The sequence below is a fragment of the Anguilla anguilla genome, chromosome 6 (genome assembly GCF_013347855.1).
Source record: "Anguilla anguilla isolate fAngAng1 chromosome 6, fAngAng1.pri, whole genome shotgun sequence".
NCBI classification, from domain to species: domain Eukaryota; kingdom Metazoa; phylum Chordata; class Actinopteri; order Anguilliformes; family Anguillidae; genus Anguilla; species Anguilla anguilla.
The window spans coordinates 51,186,597-51,208,405 of NC_049206.1; the positions used below are offsets into that span (position 1 = coordinate 51,186,597).

Below are 21,809 nucleotides of genomic sequence, written 5' to 3' on the forward strand. Positions count from 1 at the left end.
ACCCGAGCACCGCTAGGGCCCCGTTCCCCTTCAGCAACCGCGACCTGAAGCCGAGTGAGTTGGTGACGCGTGCGTGCGCGGCCTCCCTCTCAGGCGCTATCGCAGCGGGGTTCGGTGACAGCCTACCCGCTATCGCCAAACACCGGCTGACAGCGCCAGATCCCGCTCGCTTTATCGCCTGCGAGAGCCAGACATGTTCCGCAAGACCGCGTCTCGCTCTCAGCCCGAGCGCGCTGTATCAGTAGCTTCCGGAAATCATTTCTTAAAAGCTTCCTTAAAAAAATAAGATGTTCTGAAGTTGTTTTTTTTTTTCTTTCTTTTTTTTTTGCCAGCAGCACGCTTTGTATATAACTTTATTCCTGAGCTCTCAAAACCGTCTCCCATAACAACCACTTGTAAAAATCCCTCTTCGTGGCAGGTAGGGAGGGAGACATAGCAAGAGAGAGGCAGAGCACGAGAGACGGAGTATGAGAGAGACAGAGAGAGAGACAGACAGAAAGAGTTAAAGAGAGAGGGAGAGCACATAAGAGAGAGAGAGAGAGACAGAGAAAGCGAGAGAGCAGATTAATACAGGGGGGCTCTTTTCATTCCTTTCTGCTTGCTGTGTAGGGGGAGAGAGGGCAGAGTCTTTCCTGCTTGCAGGGAGGGATCCGCCCGGGCGTTCAATAGCTTTCGCAGGAGCCTTCCCAGGGGACTTACATAAAACAGTAGCCAGGGCTACGGCGGCAGAGGGGCTTCCGAACGACGCTCGCCCGCGGACGGCTTCTCCGGCCCGCCGTCCGGGCCCGGAGAGCGGGAAGGCGAGATCAGAAAGAAACCCGCCGCGGGAACCGGGCTGGCGGAGCAATTACCGCCAACCAAAGACCGGCTCCCGCCGTTCCAAACGGGCCCGGGTGGGGTTTTTAATCACTGCCGAAGTAGCCGCGGCAGACACCAGCCAAACACGAATACCGTAAGAGGCGTTCTGGTGGCGAGCTCTGCAAAGCAAGCGTCGGGTGGCCGAGCCGGTGACCGGAATGACAAGTGGGACGGTGAATCGGAGGGCCGAGCCGTTAGCCCGCGTACAGCTCCTCTTTGTTCGTCGCCGTGGCAGCTGCACGGGGGGGGGGCGCGATGCGCTAAGCCCCCCCCCCCCCCCCCCCCCCCCCCGACGCTGCACCCGTTTCTGACCGCACAAAGGGGAGCTCACAGCTCAAGGCCCTGACGATTACACACTCGGCCCTCTGAAATCCTCTCGCTGAGCTCATCAGCTTATTCGTTAACAGACACATAAAAAAAGAACAGTCCACCTGCGATGACCCCGGATGATGGCCTTGTTGCAATGCTGCAGGACTGATTTTCCAGTAAAATTCCAGTTTATCTGACTGATTGATTTTGGTCGATTATTATTACGCATTATGACGCCAGTCTCGTATTATGACGCCAGTCTCGTATTATGACGCCAGTCTCGTATTATTATGACGCCAGTCTTGTATTATTACGCCAGTCTCGTATTATGACGCCAGTCTCGTATTATTATGACGCCAGTCTTGTATTATTACGCCAGTCTCGTATTATTATGCCAGTCTTGTATTATTATGCCAGTCTCGTATTATTATGCCAGTCTTGTATTATTACGCCAGTCTCGTATTATTATTACGCCAGTCTCGTATTATTATGCCAGTCTTGTATTATTACGCCAGTCTCGTATTATTATTACGCCAGTCTTGTATTATTATGCCAGTCTTGTATTATTACGCCAGTCTCGTATTATTATTACGCCAGTCTTGTATTATTACGCCAGTCTTGTATTATTATGCCAGTCTCGTATTATTACGCCGGTCTCGTATTATTACGCCGGTCTCGTATTATTACGCCGGTCTCGTATTATTACGCCAGTCTCGTATTATTACGCCAGTCTCGTATTATTACGCCAGTCTTGCATTATTACGCCAGTCTCGTATTATTACGCCGGTCTCGTATTATTACGCCAGTCTTGTATTATTACGCCAGTCTTGTATTATTACGCCGGTCTCGTATTATTACGCCAGTCTCGTATTATTACGCCGGTCTCGTATTATTACGCCAGTCTCGTATTATGCCATGCCAGTCTCGTATTATTACGCCAGTCTCGTATTATGCCATGCCAGTCTCGTATTATTACGCCAGTCTCGTATTATTACGCCAGTCTCGTATTATTACGCCAGTCTCGTATTATTACGCCAGTCTCGTATTATTACGCCGGTCTCGTATTATGACGCCAGTCTGGTCGATGCTGATTGGATAACGCACCTGAAGCCGATCTGGTTAATGTGGTCGGTCTCCAGCAGCATCTTCCACAGCAGGCAGAGGAAGAGGGGCGGGGAGCCCTGCATGGAGAAGTGTGTGATGATGTCATTCTCGTTGGTCATGGACTTCCACTTCCTGTACTCCTCCTCCACGTTCTTCTTCAGGTTGAAGCGGCTCTCCTGGGGCACGTTGTTCTGCTTGAAGAAAGCCTGCCACCCGAAAATGAAATGAGAAAATCGGTTACGTTCGCTTGGGGCCCAGTAAATCGAAGGAAAAGCACCAGCAGGTTATTATCAGCTGTCAGATGTGGGGCTATTTATACTGCTTCAATCTCTCTTTGCTGCTTCAGCATCCGTAAACACTCCCTTCTACAGCAACCGGTCCCTGTGTGCAGTGAACAATATAATCACCAATTACAAACGTCTGTCACGGCGTGGTGCGTAATATAATTACTGTCTGTCACTCTGTGTGGGGTGTAATATAATTACTGTCTGTCACTCTGTGTGGTGTGTAATATAATTACTGTCTGTCACTGTGTGTGGTGTGTAATATAATTACTGTCTGTCACTCTGTGTGGGGTGTAATAAAATTACTGTCTGTCACTCTGTGTGAGGTGTAATATAATTACTGTCTGTCACTCTGTGTGGGGTGTAATATAATTACTGTCTGTCACTGTGTGGTGTGTAATATAATTACTGTCTGTCACTGTGTGTGGTGCGTAATATAATCACTGTCTGTCTGTCAGTGCGTGGTGTGTAATACAATCACTGTCTGTAGTCTATAATACAATCACTGTCACTGTGTGTGGTGTGTAATACAATCGCTGTCTGTCACGGTGTGTGGTCTATAATACAATCACTGCCTCCCACCGTGTGGTGTATTTCACTGTCTACCACTGCACATGGCGTATAATAGATATAATGCGTACATGTTGTACTATTACTGTCTCTCACTGCGTGTTGTGAAATACAATCACATATCAATCGCTACTCCCAGGGTGCGGTGTGTGAAACTCCCACACCCCTCAGCGTGTGCGGTGCACGACGCGCCGCGCGAGCAGGACCTCGTTCCGGGGCGGGCCCGGGTTACCTGCAGGGGGGCGGGGAAGCAGCAGAGGGTGTGGGACGCCCAGTTGTGGGGGGTGAAGCTCATGATGGTCTGCAGGATGTCCTTACACCACGTGCCCTGGATGGAATCCGACCCTGTGAAGAAATCTGCAGGGCGCGGCAGAGACGGGAGAGCCAGGGATCAGGGGCGGGACGGCCGCACGGAAAACCAGCGTCACCCCAGAGGGAGTCACGGATCGTACCGGAGAAAACGCATACCTGACGCACACTACTACGGACCAGACCAGAGACAGCATATCTTTAAGCGTATCTGCTTACTGTGAATGATCACAGCAAACAGCTAATAAAAGCTTCGTGCTAGCGCTATTGATCGTGTACTGTGTTACTGTGACCGATCATAGCAAAGCGCTAATAAAACATTCCTGATAGCGATATGGATCGTGTACTGAATTTCTGCAAGTGATCATAGCAGAGAGCTAATGAACCCTTCATGCGAGTGATATTGATCATATCAAAGAGATATCCTTAATCCTTAATGCTCAGTGTTCAGTGTTATGGATTAGATCAGAGAGGCAACATATGCTTAAAGGGGTACTTCTCCCTAAAATTAAACGGCATCTGTCCACAGACAAAATTTTGCTAGTGCAAGTTGTTACACCATGGTTAAGATCTTTTATGCTTCTGGTTCATATCAGGCGTAATGCTGATCTTTATGTTTCTGGTTTATATCACGGTTAATACTGATCTTTATGTTTCTGGTTTATATCAGGGTTAATACTCTTTATGTTTCTGGTTTATATCAGGGTTAATACTCTTTATGTTTCTGGTTTATATCAGGGTTAATACTCTTTATGTTTCTGGTTTATATCAGGGATAATGGTATTTATGCTTCAGGAGTGCAGCAGGGTTAGTGCTCTTTATGGTTCTGGTTAGCAGCTTTTGGGCGTGGTTGACAGCAGTGTTAAAAGAGTTCTGGGCCAGCTCTGGGCTCTGACCTGTCACGTGCGTGGCTCGGGCCAGCGTGAGGATGAGGGCTCGGTTCAGCTCCTCAGATTCGGCGGACAGCACCGTCTTTGGGTCGCTCAGGAACCGCGTGAACTGGGGCTGAACCTCTGAACTCCCCAGGGCAGTGATCAACCTCAGGGCTGTGCTCTCCACGCTGCGAACACGAACACACACACGCACGCGCACACACACATTACATCCTCTCTCCTCTCACATGACCAAACAAGCTGGAGGCTGTCTGCCGCACTGGCACACTACAGTGGTTTCAGGATTCATAAACTTCCAGAGACACCATATTTTCATTGACATTGTAAATCTTGGCTTTGAGGAAATTATAGCAATAAACAAATTTCACTACAATGCTTTTGTTAAATATGTAGCAATTCCTAAAAATTGCTAAGACTCATATATTTGAACATATATTGAGAAGTATATAAATATAAGTGTATATTGTAGTATATTTTTTTTCCATAAGGGCTGGGACACCATCACATCAGTACCTACACTACAGTATTAATGGATGACATACGCGTACAGCAAGCCCTACTTCTACCCAGCACAGAAATGAATACAGAACAGTGACAGCTAGACGTGCGGACGTGCTGACGTATCACACAGGTAAAGATCGGCGAGCCTCCAGACGGCACTGACCACAGGTGCAGCTGGTTCTGGTTGGTCTGGGGCACGGCGGCCAGCGAGTGCAGGTGGCTGAGCAGCTGCACGCGGTAGTGCGGCTGGATGTGGTGCATGCGGTAGCTGAACATCTCCAGCAGGGTGTGCAGGATGCCCCAGGCGTGCGACTTGAACACGTTGGGCAGCAGCTGGCCTGGGGAGCGGGAAGGGGTGGGAGGATGGGGGAGAGATGGGAGGGGGAGGGATGGGAGGAGCCGGGAATGGGGTGGGAGGAGCCACTTGGTGTTAATTTTTACATAATTCAAATATAGTCACTCAAATGAGATTCATACCAAACTTCCAATGTGTACGTTTCCCACCCAGCAGAGTCACAAGCAGGGAAACACAATACTGCAGCAGGACTCATAAATAATGGATAGAAATGCATTTATTTACTTTCATTTATCCTCAGACTGAAAGCAATGAACATTATAGCACTAAAAATAAAAATGAATCAAAATGGATGCAAGATTAATATAATGATGGTATATCTCATTTTAGATTTTATATCAGCAATGATTAATCTTATTGAAAGGTTAAACACCCCTGAAATGAATCCTTTCGCCCACTTTGTTTCCTTCATGGTTATATTTCAGCACAACCTCCACAATGGGACTTACTGATGAAGCCCTTGATGCCCAGAGACTCGATCTCCATGTAGACCAGCAGGCGGCTGTAGGTCTCCACCAGGGCCGGGGCCAGGGCCAGGCTGGACTTGGCGTGGGCCAGCTTGATCACCCGCGTGGCTATGCTGTGGATCAGACTGCAGCGCGGAGGAGCCGCGTAAGAACTCGCACCACACCTGCTGCATTTAAACGGGGGGGAAAGGGCGGATGACTCCGGGGAGCTGCAATAAGCTACCGCGCGGCTAGGCAAAAATAAATAATAAAAAAAAATCTCCTCACAAATCTACAGTAAGAGTCTAGCAGGGAGGATGGGATTTAGCTGAGGGGGCAATTTGCTCCTTTTTTTCCCCTATTTATTTCAGTTTCCCTCCACGGTGGAAGCGGTAAGCCCCGGCTCACTGCCCTCTGAGGAACGGCTCCATTATACGAAATCGCGCAAAGACGGGAGCGGCCATCTCGCGGGGGGGGGGGGGGGGAGGCGGCGGAAAAGCCATTAGCCTCGATTCAGATTCTCCTAATGGCTCCCGGGAGGGCGGGAAAACAAAGGCGCTAATCTCGAATGCGCTCGTTTGCGAGTTCGCGGGGCGAGGCAATCTTCGGGGGACTGGGAGAGCGCTCGGCTACCCGGCGACTAAGAGCTTCCGAATAGGAGGGCGGTTGTGCCGCGCGCCCCGCAGAACGCTACGCGCCGAGCTAAAACACTGTTTTACTCTAAAACGCTTTTCCATTACCGCGCGCGGTGTTATCCAAACCGCTGTCAAGGCAACCCCTGAAACGCATGCGGCGTACTACTGATACTAATATAGCAGTGTCTCACAGCGCGTTACAGAGAGAGCGGCGCGGACGGACCGCTAAATCGCGGTAAAACGACTCCCTGGTGAGCTCTCAATATTTCAGTGAAATGACTGCAGATACCACGGCAAGCTGAGAAGGGCTGAACGGCCCGTTCTCGTCACCACACGTTCTTAATTACAACAATTACAATAACAAATAAATAAATTCACAAATAAAACATCCAACTCTGAAGACGGAGGCTGCATCCGGTTCGCGAGATAAGGACCGTTTTCATGGAGAGCGAGGACCAAACGGAGAACCGGCGGGATTCACAACAAAAAAAAAAAAAGGCCGGCGGCGGGAGGGGGGCGGAGCCTCACCTCATCTTGGCGTGCACGGTGAGCGAGTCCAGCAGGTTCATGGGCAGCGGCGTGACGGAGCCCGACGCCATGCAGTTGGTGCCGGGCAGGGTGATGCGCATGCTGCCATTGCCGTAGATGGTCTCCACCAGCACGCCCATGGGCAGCGTGAAGCACTCCGAGTTGGTGGAGTAGGCGTTGCACAGCAGGGCGATCTTGTAGTCCGTCATGGGCAGGCTTTTGTTCCGCAGGCTCTGCTGCAGGAACCTGAGGTACACGCAGTGGGCCTCCGTTACCACACAGACACTGGTTTAGGACTGAAGACGAAGGCCAGAGCTCTACAGAGCTCCCATTTTTAGCAGCACGGCACTCATGAAAATTAATATGTGCTAATTGGAAATTGATAGGTGCTAACTAGGAGCACATCTCCTAATTTGGATGCATCAACTTCTGAATCTTGAATCTTGTTCTGAATCTCCAAATGGTGTCCACGCTCACCATCTGGAGCCTATTGATTCTCCTCAGTCCTTATCAAGTAAATTTTTTTAATGTCATTTTTTATTCATTGGAACTATAGTAATGTGAATTGGGGACTTCTATTCTTCATGAAATGCATAGACACTTCTAACCAAATGCATCTGAAGAGGGTAAATCATCGCTCAAAACATGAAAAGCGTAATTAACAGCTTTTTAAAATTCTGGGACTCTGGGACAATTGTGGTTGGAAAGAAAATGAGCATACTTAGGGGTCCCCTTAGACTCAGACTGGGAACCACTGATTTAGAAAAGCACTCGTATCCACAGAGTGACTCACAGTGGTAGGAGAGTGCAAGTGCGGTCACCGGATTTACATGCATTAGAGTGTAAGATTAAGGTCAACACTACAAATTATAACACTGTGTGTTTGATGTAATGGTGGAGGACAGCAGACAACATTTCAACAAACAAACTACGTCATTGTCAATTAACGTTGTCATAGTAACGTTGAAACACCGTCTATCCTCCGTACTATTTAACTAAACTCTGTCTTACTTTAAATTGTACATCAAAGTTAAGAACAAATGATGACTGAATCTGAAGGCCAGAGATCATACATTATGACAGTGTTTTTCAAAGAGGCAGAACAAATGGGTTGCTGCAGCGAAAGAAGCAGGCCTTAAAAATCACTTTTGCAGTCACATTGAGTGGAAATACATTTCAGGGCCGGGCTAAGCTCGTATCTATGCATATAGGCCATGAAAAAAAATCACTCCTCACTCCACACTCCCTCTTTCACTGCCTGCATTTACATTCGGCCATTTAACAGACGCTCTTATCCAAAGTGGCTTGCACAGGACCGCATTTTTACGCGCAATCCATTTATACAGCCGGCCATTTAGGTGAAGCGATTTTGCTGAAGTACCTCGCTCAAAAGCAAAATGGCAGCATCCCAACCGGGAAACAAACCCAGGGCCATTGAGTTACAAGCCCAGGTCCCTATCCATCAAACTGCGCTGGCGATCACTCAGTAAAATCGACGAACATGGGGGGGGGGCGGGGGAGGAGGAGCGCGGAGGCGGGATCTCACTCGTGGTGCAGCTTCAGGGAGTGGGGGATGGGGATCTGCAGCTTGGAGTTGTCGTTCTGGGCCTTCCTGTTGAGGTGGATCCAGATGCAGGTCATGGCGAAGGCGTGGGTGGACTGGGGCTTGTTGATGTCCGGCACGGGGATGCACTGCGGAGGGAAGAGGCCCGAGCGTGAGATGGCGTTCCGTCTCCTTCACGAAAGCGCCTTTACCCCGACGACTTCGCAACTCTCGCGGTCTTCAAAGGCCTCGGCCTGCGCTACTGCAACCCATTTGCTTTGAGAAAGCAAAATGGCCGCCGCAGGCCTGGGGCCTCTGTAATGTCGGTACGCATCAAAACGTGGGGGCGGGAGCGTGTTAAAGCCTCAAACAGCGGACGGCCCGTTACAGGAATCGTGCTGGCGAGACGCGCCCGCCCCCACCGCGACGTGACATCACAGCCCATGATATCTGGTCCGGGCTGACCTCAGAAATGTCAGACCAAACTTTATAAACGGGCCAAATAAAAAGCCCAAATCCTTAATCAAATGACTGCAAATGCTTCCAGCTCCACGCGGCTCCTGAACAACACTGGACAGAGCCTTTAAGTAAACAGGCGGTCAGAAAATAATGAGGACAAGATTTCTTTGCCTCGGGAAAAGAAAACATCGAGAAATGTATCCCCCCCCCCCTCCCCCCATTGAGCTTTTCAACATCTCCAGATATAACCAATTTGTCATAGCAGAACAATCGCTAGCCGCGGTAGCCGCTGGAGCGCGGGGATCCAGGCATCGTTAGCAGGCAGGGCGCATATTTGCATGCTAATGACGCATTCGGAGGGGAGTTAATTGGGTAGAAACTGTGGTTACGGAAGGGGTAATTGTGCCACCCAGGAGACGGATCCGGATGATGATTATCGGTTTCGCACTTCCTGCTGCGGCCCTGGGGCAGATGGAAGTGCTTACTGGTCCCTCCGCATTCAGAACTGACAGCCTGAGAAAACTATTACAGTATCACAGGCCATTACCTCTACACTATTACAGTATGAGCAGTTAACTCGATACTATTACAGCACCAGCCATTACCTCTGTACTAGTACAGTATGGACTGTTTCCTATATACGAGTACAGTATGAGCTGTTACCTCTATACTAGTACAGTAAGAACAGGTACCTCTGTACTGGCACAATGTGGACTGTTACCTCTATACTATTACAGCATGAGCATTTAACTCTATACTATTACAGTGTGAGCACTTAACGCGATACTAATACAGTATGAGCAGTTACTTCTATACTAGTACAGTATAAGCTGTTACTTCTATACCAGTACTGTAAGAACAGCTACCTCTGTACTAGCACAGTATGTGCTGTTACCACTATACTAGTACAGCATGAGCAGTGACTTCTATACTAGTACAGTAAGAACAGCTACCTCTGTACTAGTACAGTATGTGCTGTTACCACTATACTAGTACAGTGTCAGCAGATACCGTTATAGTAGTACAGTATGTGCTGTAACCACTACACTAATATAGTATGTGTTGTTACCTCTATACCAGTACAATATGTGCTGTTACCACTATACTAATACAGTATGTGTTGTTATCTCTATACTAGTACAGTATATGCTGTTACCTCTATACTAGTGTAGTGTGTGCAGTTACCCATACTGAAAATTCCAGCTAAAACCAGCCTATGCTGTTCAAGCAGTCAGTCAGTCTGAGCCATTACCTCTTTTTCTGGGTAAAGCAAGTCGAAGAGCTTCATGACGGGGAGGAAGTCGGCCAGGGCGTTCTTCTGGATGCTTCCGGAGATGAACTGCAGCAGGACCCACATCAGATGATCCCTGCCCTTGATAAGACCCCGGCCAGCCAGCTGAGAAACAAATAATTCAGTTACGCTATCAGAAACGTCCAGAGGTCCTGTCCGTACTTGCATACTGTTCTGGTTTAATAAAGGTCTCTCTTTTTTTTTTATCAGGACAGGGTCTACTGGAAGCCTACGTGAGCAGGGCACACTAAAGCCTTCACCTGGACACACCAAACATTTCAACCCATGGGAATGATTTCTCATTAACTTTGCTTCAATTTGACCTGACCCAATATGCAAAATGTATGAAAAACCAACACTGGGTTAATCCAGTATCAGTGGGGAACATAACACAAAGCACTCACCAATAACCAAACCTTAATTACAAAAACAAAACCACATCTAGAGATAATGAAAGGACTTACAAAAAATGCATCCTGTACGACATTTCCAAAATTTGATATAATGAAACTATGATTGCACGTATTCTTCACATATTCCATATTGCGACCCTTAACTGCTCCCATGACAAATTATTACAGCATACCGTCACCTTGGTAATACAATATCTCCATTGAAAGAAAATGGAGGAACCGCAAAATAATATTTCACAGATCAGATTAAAACTGCGAACCGCATCCAGAACAGGCTCTACCAGTTTATCACTGGAGGGGCTCAGTAGTAATGAGAATGCACGTGTCTGTGTGAGCGTGTGCGCATGCTAGCAGTCACATGGGCGGGGAGGGGGAGGGGGCACCTTCTGGTGGAGCGACAGGACCATGTGCGGGAAGCTGGCGAACTGGAAGAGCACGAAGAAGATGAGCTGGCTGGAGAGGTGCTGCCAGAGCAGCTGGCTGGTCCCGCCGTCGTCGAACTGCTCCTCCGTCTCCGAGCGCTCCATGGCGTACACCACCAGGTCCACCAGCTGGTCCTCCAGAACCGGGCAGCGCTGCTTGTGCTGGAAAGGAGAAGCCCACAGAACGCCGGCTCAAAGTCGGTTCCGAACCGGCCGCTGGACCCAACCGAGGGGGAGGGGCTTCGCGAGCCGCTAGCCCTACCCCCAGGAGAGCAACGCCCCTCCCCCTTCCCTTGCCCACCTCCCATTCTGCTGGGGTGATGCTAAGCCCCGCCCACCTAGAAGATCTCAAAGCTAGCACACCACTCAAAGCACCAGTGCCATCCAGAGGGCGGAGCCTTAATGGGGGGGCGGGGGAGAGAGGGGGGAGGGGGTGACACAGGGACAGCCCGCTTCCTAAGAAAGCCCTGATCCCAGAGAAGCTGCATGGTATCAACAGGCTGGTCAGTCTTCTCCATCTAACTTAACACTCTCTTCATGCCGTTCAACATGGACAATTTCAGAGGAATTAGGAAGCACAGCACACTGAAGGAGGCTGAAATCGCTGCCTCAGTTGAAGCTTCTTTAATACCAGAACTCATGGATATTGTGAATTTTAATTCCTCGGCATAAACATTAGGGGCCATGTTGATACCAACCTTTTTCAAATTCCTGATTCAATCTTGAAAATTGCAATACCGTATAGGCCTAAAACACACTCAAATTCTGAGATATGAACAACATTTGTTTAACCCTTTGAGGTGTAAGTTCACGAGTATGTGATTATAATGTTATCAACAGAACATTCTAATTCTCATCTAACAATCACATACAGCTAACAGAAATGGAGTTCTAGAACATTGTCTTAGAATTTAGAAAAAAAGAAATAAGAAACATTCCAAAAACCTACTCTTCAAAGGGTTAAGGACGAAGGCATGAGAGGAGACGATGGGTGTGATGACAGAAATTTCTGAGGCAACAACGGCCTCTTGTGGTGAAAACCTGACACAGCCAATGGCACGAGCCTAATGTTGAGCCTCCATCTTGCACGCCTCAAACCAGATTTCTCCCTGACTGGCGCTATGCACACCTCCAGCCATTCTGACACGCTGTAGCTTCCCCACTGGTCTGGCATGCTGGGTAAGATGACATCACCATTCCGTCATTCACTGCGAGCGGGGCCGTACCACACACAAACAGAACATAAATACACCCGAGAGATGCATGCTCTTTTGAGATGGGGGTTTGTTTACTGGATTAGGGCAATTAGGGACTCCAACAGGGTTATTTCACAGACCCTCATTGTTCGCACGGCGACAGGACAAAAGCTCATTGGCCAAAAAGCCTCACGTCCTGCGCGCTCGCAAAAAAATTTACAGGTTAATGACACTACCTTTAATCGCCATTTTATATGACAAAATACTTCTCTTGGCACACTGCACGCTATGGTTTGACTGAATGTGAGGCTTGGATCCCAAACCGGTTGGTCTGGATGGGCGGGGTTTGTGAAATACCAGCAGAGGACTACCACTACCGGTTTGTTAAAAACGTTCTCTCACCATGCGTTTGGTCATATCCAGTTATTCCAAGAGTGACACGCAAAGTATGGCGAATCACAAAGGGAAATATTTCAATAATTACATTTCTGGACTCAAACAGACTCCTTGGAGCAGTAGTACTGTAAATGAATTACAATTTGGACAAATCACTGTGACTTGACTTTAAATCACTGAATGTCGACTATATAATTGACGGGACGACGTTCAGCAAAATCCAATAACGAACCTCGATGGCAAAAGACACACATTTCTTTTCTGAACATGCTCCTACACAAATGTAAAAGTTTGAAATGAAATAAAGTCATGAATTACTGCAATTACGACAACTTCCAGGCACTACAAAAAAAAACAACAACAAAAAAACTACACACTGATGCATGTATCTGGTTGCCAGCACCAAGATGAATCTGTTTCTCAGCGCAAAACTCAACAAACTCCACCACAGCTCAACAGACACCACTACACTCTACAACAGTCAGACATGCAGCAGATCAGGGCTTGAAATTAGCATTTCATTCTCAGGTAGGCTTTTAACATTTCAGAAAAATGTGAATGTTTCCCCGCTCTTTTTCAATTTGGCTTTTTGCTGAACACTGAAGGTATAACTCTATGAAGAAGAAAAAAATGAGCATAACCACTTTGGCACTTTCTGTCTGAGGTTAATGAAGTATTGTGCGTTTTAAAGTTCGATTCAAACTGGAAGCATCGTAACGTTATTCCGCAAAGTTTACAATACATATCCCAAGACTAAGGAACAACGCTATGTGTGCACTTGCTATGACTGCCATTCTTTATGGAATAGGGAGAGGCAATGACGTATCCCGTACGCACTGACGTCATTCCCCGATTATCCACTGATTCCATTAACAAGTTTTAACAAAGCACTGCTAGTTATTCTTATGAGTATACGACACGTTCCAAGCATTTTTCACAGACCAATACATTCAACCAAACCCTGAAACACACCCCTTAATGAAGCAGATGTCAAGTCGAAGGTATTGTCTGTAACAGTATTTGGTCTTTGGAAAGCATCCCATAATTACAACAGGAGCACACTGTATTTCACGTTGTGTGATGCTTTTTCACGTTGGCAAACTTCTACTTGGAAAATATTAAAGGTGCATTATGCAATTTTTTTTCTATCAAAGATAAACGATCATGATAACTGCAGAGAGAATAAGATTTGTGGGAAAAATTCAGCACCTCAAATCTTGCATACGCCCTCCAAATGAATTTGAAATGGCTTGGGCGGGATAATTGTTCATAAACAAAATAACATCAGTGACAGAGCAATTTACAGGCGTGCTCAAAGGTTCTCAGACGTCACTGAAGATAATGTTTGGCAGTATGATCAGTCTTCTGATTATAAGTCTATACTACTGAAATAAATTAGTTATTTAGTTATTAGATAATATTTGCTGCATTTACAGCTTTAACCAGACTTTGGTCATGCTACACTAGAAAACTGAGATTTCTCCTTTTTCATTAATGATATTTAGCCAGTGTTCATAATATCGTGCTAGCCAAATCATGCACTTTTCATCTCACGTAGTGGGTACCAGCAGGCTAATCGGTCAAGTGGAAAACATAACACTGACTGATAAGAAGTGTTTTCCCTTGAATGTCAACTGAATTCATATCACTTGCATACTGCACCTTTAACAACCGTCACAAGCGCTTTCTATTAAAGGACAAGAAAAACAGTCCCAGCCACCATGAACAGACTTCAGCTTCAAATCTCCCGTGTGAAACTATCGTTTTCCTGTGGTCGACCTGCTCTACAGAAACGTGCTGTGCTGATCTAATACACCAGACAGAATAGGGACAGCGTGGCTGGCGACGCCTAGCGTAGTAACGTTAAGGTGCATACAGAGACAAATTAAGAGGGGGGGAAAAAAAGCCAAAGGACAACTGGGGGGGGGGAAAAGAGATGCGATAAAAGTGAAAAAACTGAACAATACACTGCTGCCCAATTTACTGATTTACGATTCACATTTTGCTCAGACTATGCGCAATTGAAAACTTGGGGCAAGGCAAGAAAAGATCCAATAGATAAGACCCAACCACTGTCAATGAACCTAATCGTTGCGCAAATGAGCCACTGTGGTCCTCTGCGGCCACAGCATTGGCCAAGAGTCTTTGGAGGGCCTCGATTGAGATTTCGGATGAACTTGCACGGTGCCGCTTAGCCGGCTCATTCGAGCAGCCGGCCCCGTTCGGGGGGGGGGGGGGGGGTCAGACGCCGGGTTCGAGATGGCCCCCCCCTTGGCCGTTACCGCCCCTCTCGCTCGCCTGCGGATAATTTCAAGCCCCTGGGGTTTCGGTTAACGGTCTAGATGGAATCAGCGTGGCTACGAAGCGTCCAGTATCTGGTTAGTCACAATACAACAGGAAGATTGTGAACATACCTGAGCAATGTTCAAGGTCTAGAGCATTGGAGGATGGGCAGGGGAAGACAGGACAGAACAAAAATAAAGGAAGAAAAAAAGAAAAGACAAAACAGTGACTAGGAGGCCGGCTCCAGGTTCCCCCCGTCAGTCAGTAAAGCCGAGCTCCTCGGACACGTGACCAAAGTGACAGGCGGTGCCCGTGTGCTCCCTGACAGCCCGGGCCGTCTGGTCCCCGTCGCCGATGCTAACGATTTCTCGCGCGCGGGTTTTTAGCGGCCAGGCAGAGCCGGCTCTCTCTGTGCGACGGACGGCGCGCTAGTGTCAGGGAGCATACTGGAGGCTGGCCTTGTGGAGACAAAGCAATGCAAACCACTTGTTGTTCTCTCGGTTAGCGCCGGGGCTACTGGAGAGGATGACTGAAAGCAAAGGGCTGCTCTTTGAGCCAGCTTCCCTTTACCGTACCTTTGCGTCCGTCTCCCGTTCAACAGCCAGAGAGAGAGCAGAGAGGAGGGCGCAGATGGGTCTGGGGGAGGTGGGGAGGGAGAGAGGGAGAGAGGGAGAGCGAGAGAGAGAGGGAGAGAAAGAGAGGAAGAAAGAGGGAGGAGTTCAGTACCTGCTTGTTGAGCCCTAGCATGTTGCAGACCATGTCTCGCGAGTAGGGCTGCTCCAGCACGTATCTCAGCAGCCCCGTCTGCGGTTCGAACAGGTCCTGCCAGGGAGACACGACCACACACTCTTAGCACACGGGCCAAAGCAACAAGGGCCTTCTACTGACATCTGCCACAACCTATCTCCAAGTACTTTCATTTTTGCTTCAGGATCATCTCTCTCAGCTTAGGGCAGACTGGCAGTTTACCTATGTGTAAGCGAGTTGGGAAAAAGGCCCTGCATTATATTTGTTCACAGTACACCAGAGGAACCTACACCTCTCTCGTGTCGTCCATTTTATTTTCGATACACAGCCGATGACCTGCGGAAGCAATCTGGGTTATGTAACAACCCTTAGTCGAAGCTCCAGGCCTGGTTCCCGTTAGAAACCCGGTTTACTCTGTACTACCGAACCAAAGCCCATCCGTGAAGGAGAGGCTGTACCTTGTCATAGGGCAGCAGCCCTCGCAGGGGGAACCGCAGGGTGGTGGGGTCCAGTTTCCAGGAGTTACAAATGGCTCCAGAGTTGTTGACCACGGGCAGCAGGCTGCACCTTCCTGATGGTCAAAAACACGCACAGACACCCGTGAGAAACCCCGCCCACCCACGCGCCATGGAAACAAGCCGCTGCACTTCAGAGAGGACGAAATGGAGGCAGCGGCCTTACCGCAAATCGAGTTTATTCTCGCCGTGGGTCTGAAGCTGTCCACAAAATCCGATATCAGACTGCCCAGCAGCTAAAATGGAAAGAAAAATTGTGATCGATGATGAAAGTATTTTGTAATTAAAAAAGCAACGGTTTGGAAAACACATGGTGTTTAACGCAGTTATTCAACAGCATGAGAAACAGCAGCTGACACCTCTCAAAATCCACATTTTGAATTCAAGTGAGAGTTTTGTAATGACATCTGAAGAGCTTTGAAATGGTTTTCCAAAACAGGGATGCACACCAAGCAATGACAGCTGAGCAACCATTTTTGTTGGCTCTTTTCCCAGTATGTACTAAAAGAGAAATTTTGCTCTCCGGAAAGTGTCCTCTAATTTTCAAAACCAATTTTGACCTTGAAAAGCACAAAGTGTCCTTACCTATCCATTTACTTTTGGGACTCTTGATTCCAAGCGCTTGGATACAGGAAGACATTCAAACTGTAATGACCTTTTGAACTCCAGGCGAACCTCGCTGTTCGAGGAGACTGAGGCTCAGACTCACCCAGTGTGCCAGCTTCCCCTCCGGGTACAGCTTCCTGATCTCAGTTATGGCGAAATAGGCAGGCAGCAGACAGGCGTTCCGGTCCAGTATGTACTCCACCACCTGGAGAAAGGGGGAAAAAACCAGACGCGCGTTCACCACGGACGCCGAACGCGACACCGCGGGCTCACCGAAGGAGGTCGGACGGGGGGCGGCGGTACCTCTCGGGCCGCCAGAAGCTGCTGGACCACCGCCGAGCTCACGGTGTTGGGGATGTTCTGTATCTTCTCCAGGACGGCCTTCAGAAGATCCCTGACGCCCTGAAGGAAGGCGCACTGCGTTAGCTTCCCGTCGTTTCCCAAACAGGGCGGATAGCAGAATAATCCAGAAATATATACAGCGGCGTATTTCTAGAAGCAAGTCAATTTATCGTCCCGCTACAGACACAACAGGGCTAGTGCCCACTACAAAGCACAGTTCATTAGTTAAAGGTACCCTTAACATGTATACTGCCACGTATTTTTTACACATTAATTAGCCTTTTGAAATAGTGTTCAATGCAATTTAGATGGATAAAATGATGACAAGCCTGGCTGGTCTGAATGGCCTGCGCTTCTCTTTTTGCTAAAAATTTAAATCAATGACCCTCTGATTAGAGGTCTTTCAAAACCAGGCCCCCCCGCAACTGCAACATTAAAGGTGAAGCTGCATTTTCAACATCAGTCTCAACTGACCATCCAAACGAAACCACACAGACACGTTCCAGCCTAGTTTCGTCTCTAACGCTCAGATGGCAGCACCACAGTGTATATTAATCAGCTGCATCTTTACAGGGATTTTAATAATATTTCTGCAGCCTCTAATCTCCATTCCCAGGACCCAGACTGCCTGTCTCTTGCACTTATGTCCCGGCTGGCCTATTTTCGGACTAGACGAACGGCCTGTGACACCTTGTAGTCCACCCCGCCGATGATTTTGCGGATGAGCTGGAAGGTGAGGGCCCACAGCTGCGTCCTCTCCCACTCCACGCTGTCCGAACTGATCAGGGCCTCGCACACCATCCTGAAAGAGCGGGGCGGGGCGCGTCAACCTTCTGCTTTTCACCAATCACGAGTTCGCTCAGCACGTGACCTACCTTCCGTATCGCCCCTGCGCTGCAGATAACGAGGCTGGGGTCGAGAAACACACGCAGAATACTGCATTTCCGATCACAGCTGAACTCAATCAGGGAATTAGAATATTCAGATTATTCATTCAGAAGCAATGACTAATCAAGATTTTGCATGTGTTCTGCAAATTACAATTGCCTGAGACTTTGAGACTGGTTTTAAATGAGTACAAATATGGTTTTTTTTCCCCCATTTAAGATCTTAGGCTTAGCTTGAAATTCTGTTTTTCCTACCTGGGAGGCAGCAGGTTGGTCTCTACAGCCATTGCTAGACAGTCGTACAGGAAGGATATTCTTTTGGGACTGTGCTGTCCATGGATGAATCTGGCAATCCACTGCACACACTGATCATGGGAATCCTAAAAAACAACCACCAAACTCTTCAACTTCCCAAATAGGGAATACTACCCATTTACCATTCAAATTTGCAAATTATATTCAAGGCTATGTGCATTGTACATAAGTGTTGTATAATTAATAGAACATAAAAGAAAAATAAAATGAAATAAAATAGGAGCATATGCTGTGTAGTTGACACAAAAAATTGGTGACATTTTGATAATTTTGTGCTAGACTTTAAGAGATTTAAAAGAAAGAGATTTAAACTGACAGTAACATACACCTACGGAACATCCGGAGCCATATTAAGCTTAAATTAAGCTGACACCATTAAAACATTTTCCACTAGTTCCACAAGAAGGTGTACAGCTTTCTATACTTAACGCAGTACTTTAACATCTGGCTTAATACGGCTGCATTTCAATTCAAGTCAATTCAATTTTATCTGTATAGTGCTTTTCACAGTGGACCAATGTCTCCAAGCAATTTACACATTCCAGGCCCCAAGCCTGGCAGTGACAAGGGAAACGTCCTCACGGAAACAGGAAGAAACCTGGGGGGAATCCCTACTCTGGGAAATGGCCATCCAGTCCTGGCAAACATTTGGCAGTCTAATTAAAGTGCTGACAGAGTACGGAGAGATTTGGGTTAAAGTACACAGTTTGCAGGGAGGGCTGCAGGCATAGAAGTCAGTAGAAAAGCAGTGGTTAATGTAGCCCATTTGGCCAGGGTCAGCTGCACAACATAATATCGGAAACTAAAGGTAAAATCTTTCCCTCAATTACTGTCCGGTCAGGACAACAAACCGAACCTGCACAAATAATTTCAAAACCAGACATTCCAGGTGAAAACCGGGCATCCAGGAACCCTACCTGTGGTAGAGTGCTCCAGTACTGACGAAATGCACCAAGACAACTGACAAGTTTGGTTCGTTCATCCTCTGGTGTGTCCATACACATGCTGTGTTGACAGAAAATAAAATACAAATATTAAAAAGATATATTTTCTTTCTTTTCAGAAAAGGTTCAAGCAGTAACACTTCAGATGACAGCACGAACTACATTCCTTTTTTGTAAAAAATTATTAACATGCTGCTACAACATCAGACCCAGCTCAGGAGGTGCAACCTCTAGTGGTCTCAAACATGTGAAGTTCAAAAACCGGAGGACATGTTAACAGCAAATTACATTGTAGGCAATATGGGAAATGATCTGAACGTGTGCAATTGACTATGGCCAAACCGGAAATCTGCCAACCAATTGCAAACCAAGTATAGCTCTCCTGAGCGCTGGAGTCATCACAAAAGCATGGTTTGTTCTATCAAGGCCCACTCTGATATATTACCCTTACAATGCTTACTGGTACATTCAGATTTCAACACATTTTAAAAACAGCATAGCAATGTGCGTATGTGTATTTATTTATTTTAAAACAGCTTACCCAGCAAAGGCTTCTTCGATAACCTCCGTTTTCTAGGGAAACATGTGTCAATAACAACAACACACAATAAAAACAAACCGAAGAAGTACAAACCAGCAATGATAACATCATCATCACAGCTAACCATCAATATGAACGATGCACATTGCAAAACCAAAATTAACAATGGATATTCACTAGCTAATAATAAAGATATATAAAGTTAAGCTAACTAGTGACTAGTAACTTGGCTGAATAGAAAGTTGGGCACTCAAAAAAAATATCAAACTCGTCAACCACATTGGACTGTATTGGCAAGTAGCTACAATAGCTAGCCGTAATTCAAGGGAAAAACGAACCACAACATCTTCGAATATGCTCTGAAGCTGCGTTTCCATTGGAATCGCCATCTTCAAAACAAAATTTCCCGATTATATTTTAAAGATTCGTCTTCAAAATTTCAAGAAATATTCTCGGGAGTCATGTTACAACAAAATAACGTTAGCCTAAATTAAACAATAGCATCCAGTCTGTGCCGGAAGCCCGTACCACCTTGAAAATATTCCGAAGGGGAACTAACGAACGCTTTAACGTCTATTGTGGTTCCACGTCTTTATCGACAATAAATCATAGGTTATAAATAATAACTCAAGTATCGGTTTCATTCTAGCATGAAATATGTGAAGTAAATCAGGCATTATTTTGTGTTGTTTCAAATTGCTCCGTCGTATAATCATTTTTTTATTTTTAAAAAATTCATTTTACGCAAAATAGCATATTGTCTTGAACTATAAGAAAGGATGGCTGACCATCGTGCTCCAAAAACTTACAAATATAATTAACGTACATTTTCACCCATATTTAAGTATACTTGTCTAAGGGCTAAATAAATAATTCATCTCAACAATTACATTTATTGTAAAATCAACAAAATTCCAGAAAATCTTTCTGTGTATCAATATTACTTCCAAAATTATTATTATTATTATTATTATTATTATTATTATTATTATTATTAGGAACATTTGAATCAATATTCCTCATGCGGTGTACAGTTCTTTATTGCTTAAATAAGCTGGGCCTTTGTAAAAGGGAAAGTGGACAAATGCATTTGGGTAAAGAAAATGACTTTCTTACCACTGTGAGACCGAAAAACTATATTTCATTATAATTCTCTTTGACAAAAATATTACTATTAGTACATAGATGTGTTTACGTCAATATTGTATTGATTATTTTAAAAGAGATTACTGAATTAAATAAAGGAACCACTAATCCAAACAAAGGAACTATTCAAATACAAAGTAACATTTTACCCCCTGGTTCACTTGTTAACCTGTGCTTGTCCACAGGGTGGCACTGTAACTGAATAATCTTTTTGTTCACATATTTACTGACAGAACGAGATCTAAGTGGGCTGCTAAGGAGCAATCTGACTCAGTGTCAAAATATATCAAGAATGTGGAAATACTGGTGCGCTAATGAGGTCGACTCATCATAAAGGTATCTAGATGTCTCTTGCACAGTTTCTGGTTATGTTTCGCTTCTGTGATTCATTGCAAAATTTCCCATAAAATACAAAGTGTGTTCAAAAAATAAGAACATTTTTCTACAATCTGCAGATATGTTAATGCATAGCTAATGTAGTAATATATGACAAAATGTGCTAAATGTGCAGGTCAGAATTATGACATTTTAATTATGTCAAAGATTGAAAGAAGTATTTTATAAATTATTTCTGTATGCTCCTTGAAAAAATTACATTTGTAAACAGTACATTTTACAAATTTTACATTGGTCTTCACGGCTCTGGCAGTACTAATGGCAATCTATTAATAGGAGTAATAATATCTTGTATATGGATGTCTGAAAGTTTATCATGTAGCATTTTGCGTAATAAGGTAGCCTAAAGTAAAACTTTAATATATAATAATAAGACTTAAAATGTAATGAGATATTTGTTCAACTTAGCATAAGAAGAAATGTATGTGTGCATTCTTCCATTAAACGCCAATAATATAATAATATTTTATAATAATTAAAATGTTTTAATTGCACTCTTCATTCGTAACAGTGCAAGAAAGCAGCTCCTGTTATACCTTTCACATTCACGCATAACACAGCAAACCAAACTCCGC

At 45.9% G+C, this 21,809-nt stretch overlaps 1 protein-coding gene across 2 annotated transcripts in view; it reads right to left on the minus strand.

The window, feature by feature from the left end:
- Positions 1-20,230, minus strand: part of med23 (mediator complex subunit 23) — a 31,590-nt gene extending 11,360 nt beyond the window's left edge. The window contains exons 1-20 of one of the 2 annotated variants that reach the window (XM_035422625.1): positions 20,031-20,230; positions 19,693-19,724; positions 19,125-19,212; positions 18,148-18,272; positions 17,696-17,807; positions 16,967-17,065; positions 16,767-16,868; positions 16,224-16,293; positions 16,001-16,113; positions 15,522-15,617; positions 14,927-14,944; positions 10,882-11,082; positions 10,047-10,190; positions 8,339-8,484; positions 6,793-7,038; positions 5,633-5,775; positions 4,992-5,166; positions 4,331-4,494; positions 3,358-3,482; positions 2,272-2,477 (exon numbers count right to left, since the gene is read on the minus strand). In XM_035422625.1, coding sequence (XP_035278516.1) covers positions 2,272-2,477; positions 3,358-3,482; positions 4,331-4,494; positions 4,992-5,166; positions 5,633-5,775; positions 6,793-7,038; positions 8,339-8,484; positions 10,047-10,190; positions 10,882-11,082; positions 14,927-14,944; positions 15,522-15,617; positions 16,001-16,113; positions 16,224-16,293; positions 16,767-16,868; positions 16,967-17,065; positions 17,696-17,807; positions 18,148-18,272; positions 19,125-19,212; positions 19,693-19,724; positions 20,031-20,081 — 2,456 coding nt within the window. In that variant the 5' untranslated portion in view covers positions 20,082-20,230. The remainder of the gene's footprint in view (positions 1-2,271; positions 2,478-3,357; positions 3,483-4,330; positions 4,495-4,991; positions 5,167-5,632; positions 5,776-6,792; positions 7,039-8,338; positions 8,485-10,046; positions 10,191-10,881; positions 11,083-14,926; positions 14,945-15,521; positions 15,618-16,000; positions 16,114-16,223; positions 16,294-16,766; positions 16,869-16,966; positions 17,066-17,695; positions 17,808-18,147; positions 18,273-19,124; positions 19,213-19,692; positions 19,725-20,030) is intronic. The other variant, XM_035422626.1, reaches the window with a different exon arrangement.
- Positions 20,231-21,809: the final 1,579 nt, after the last annotated feature.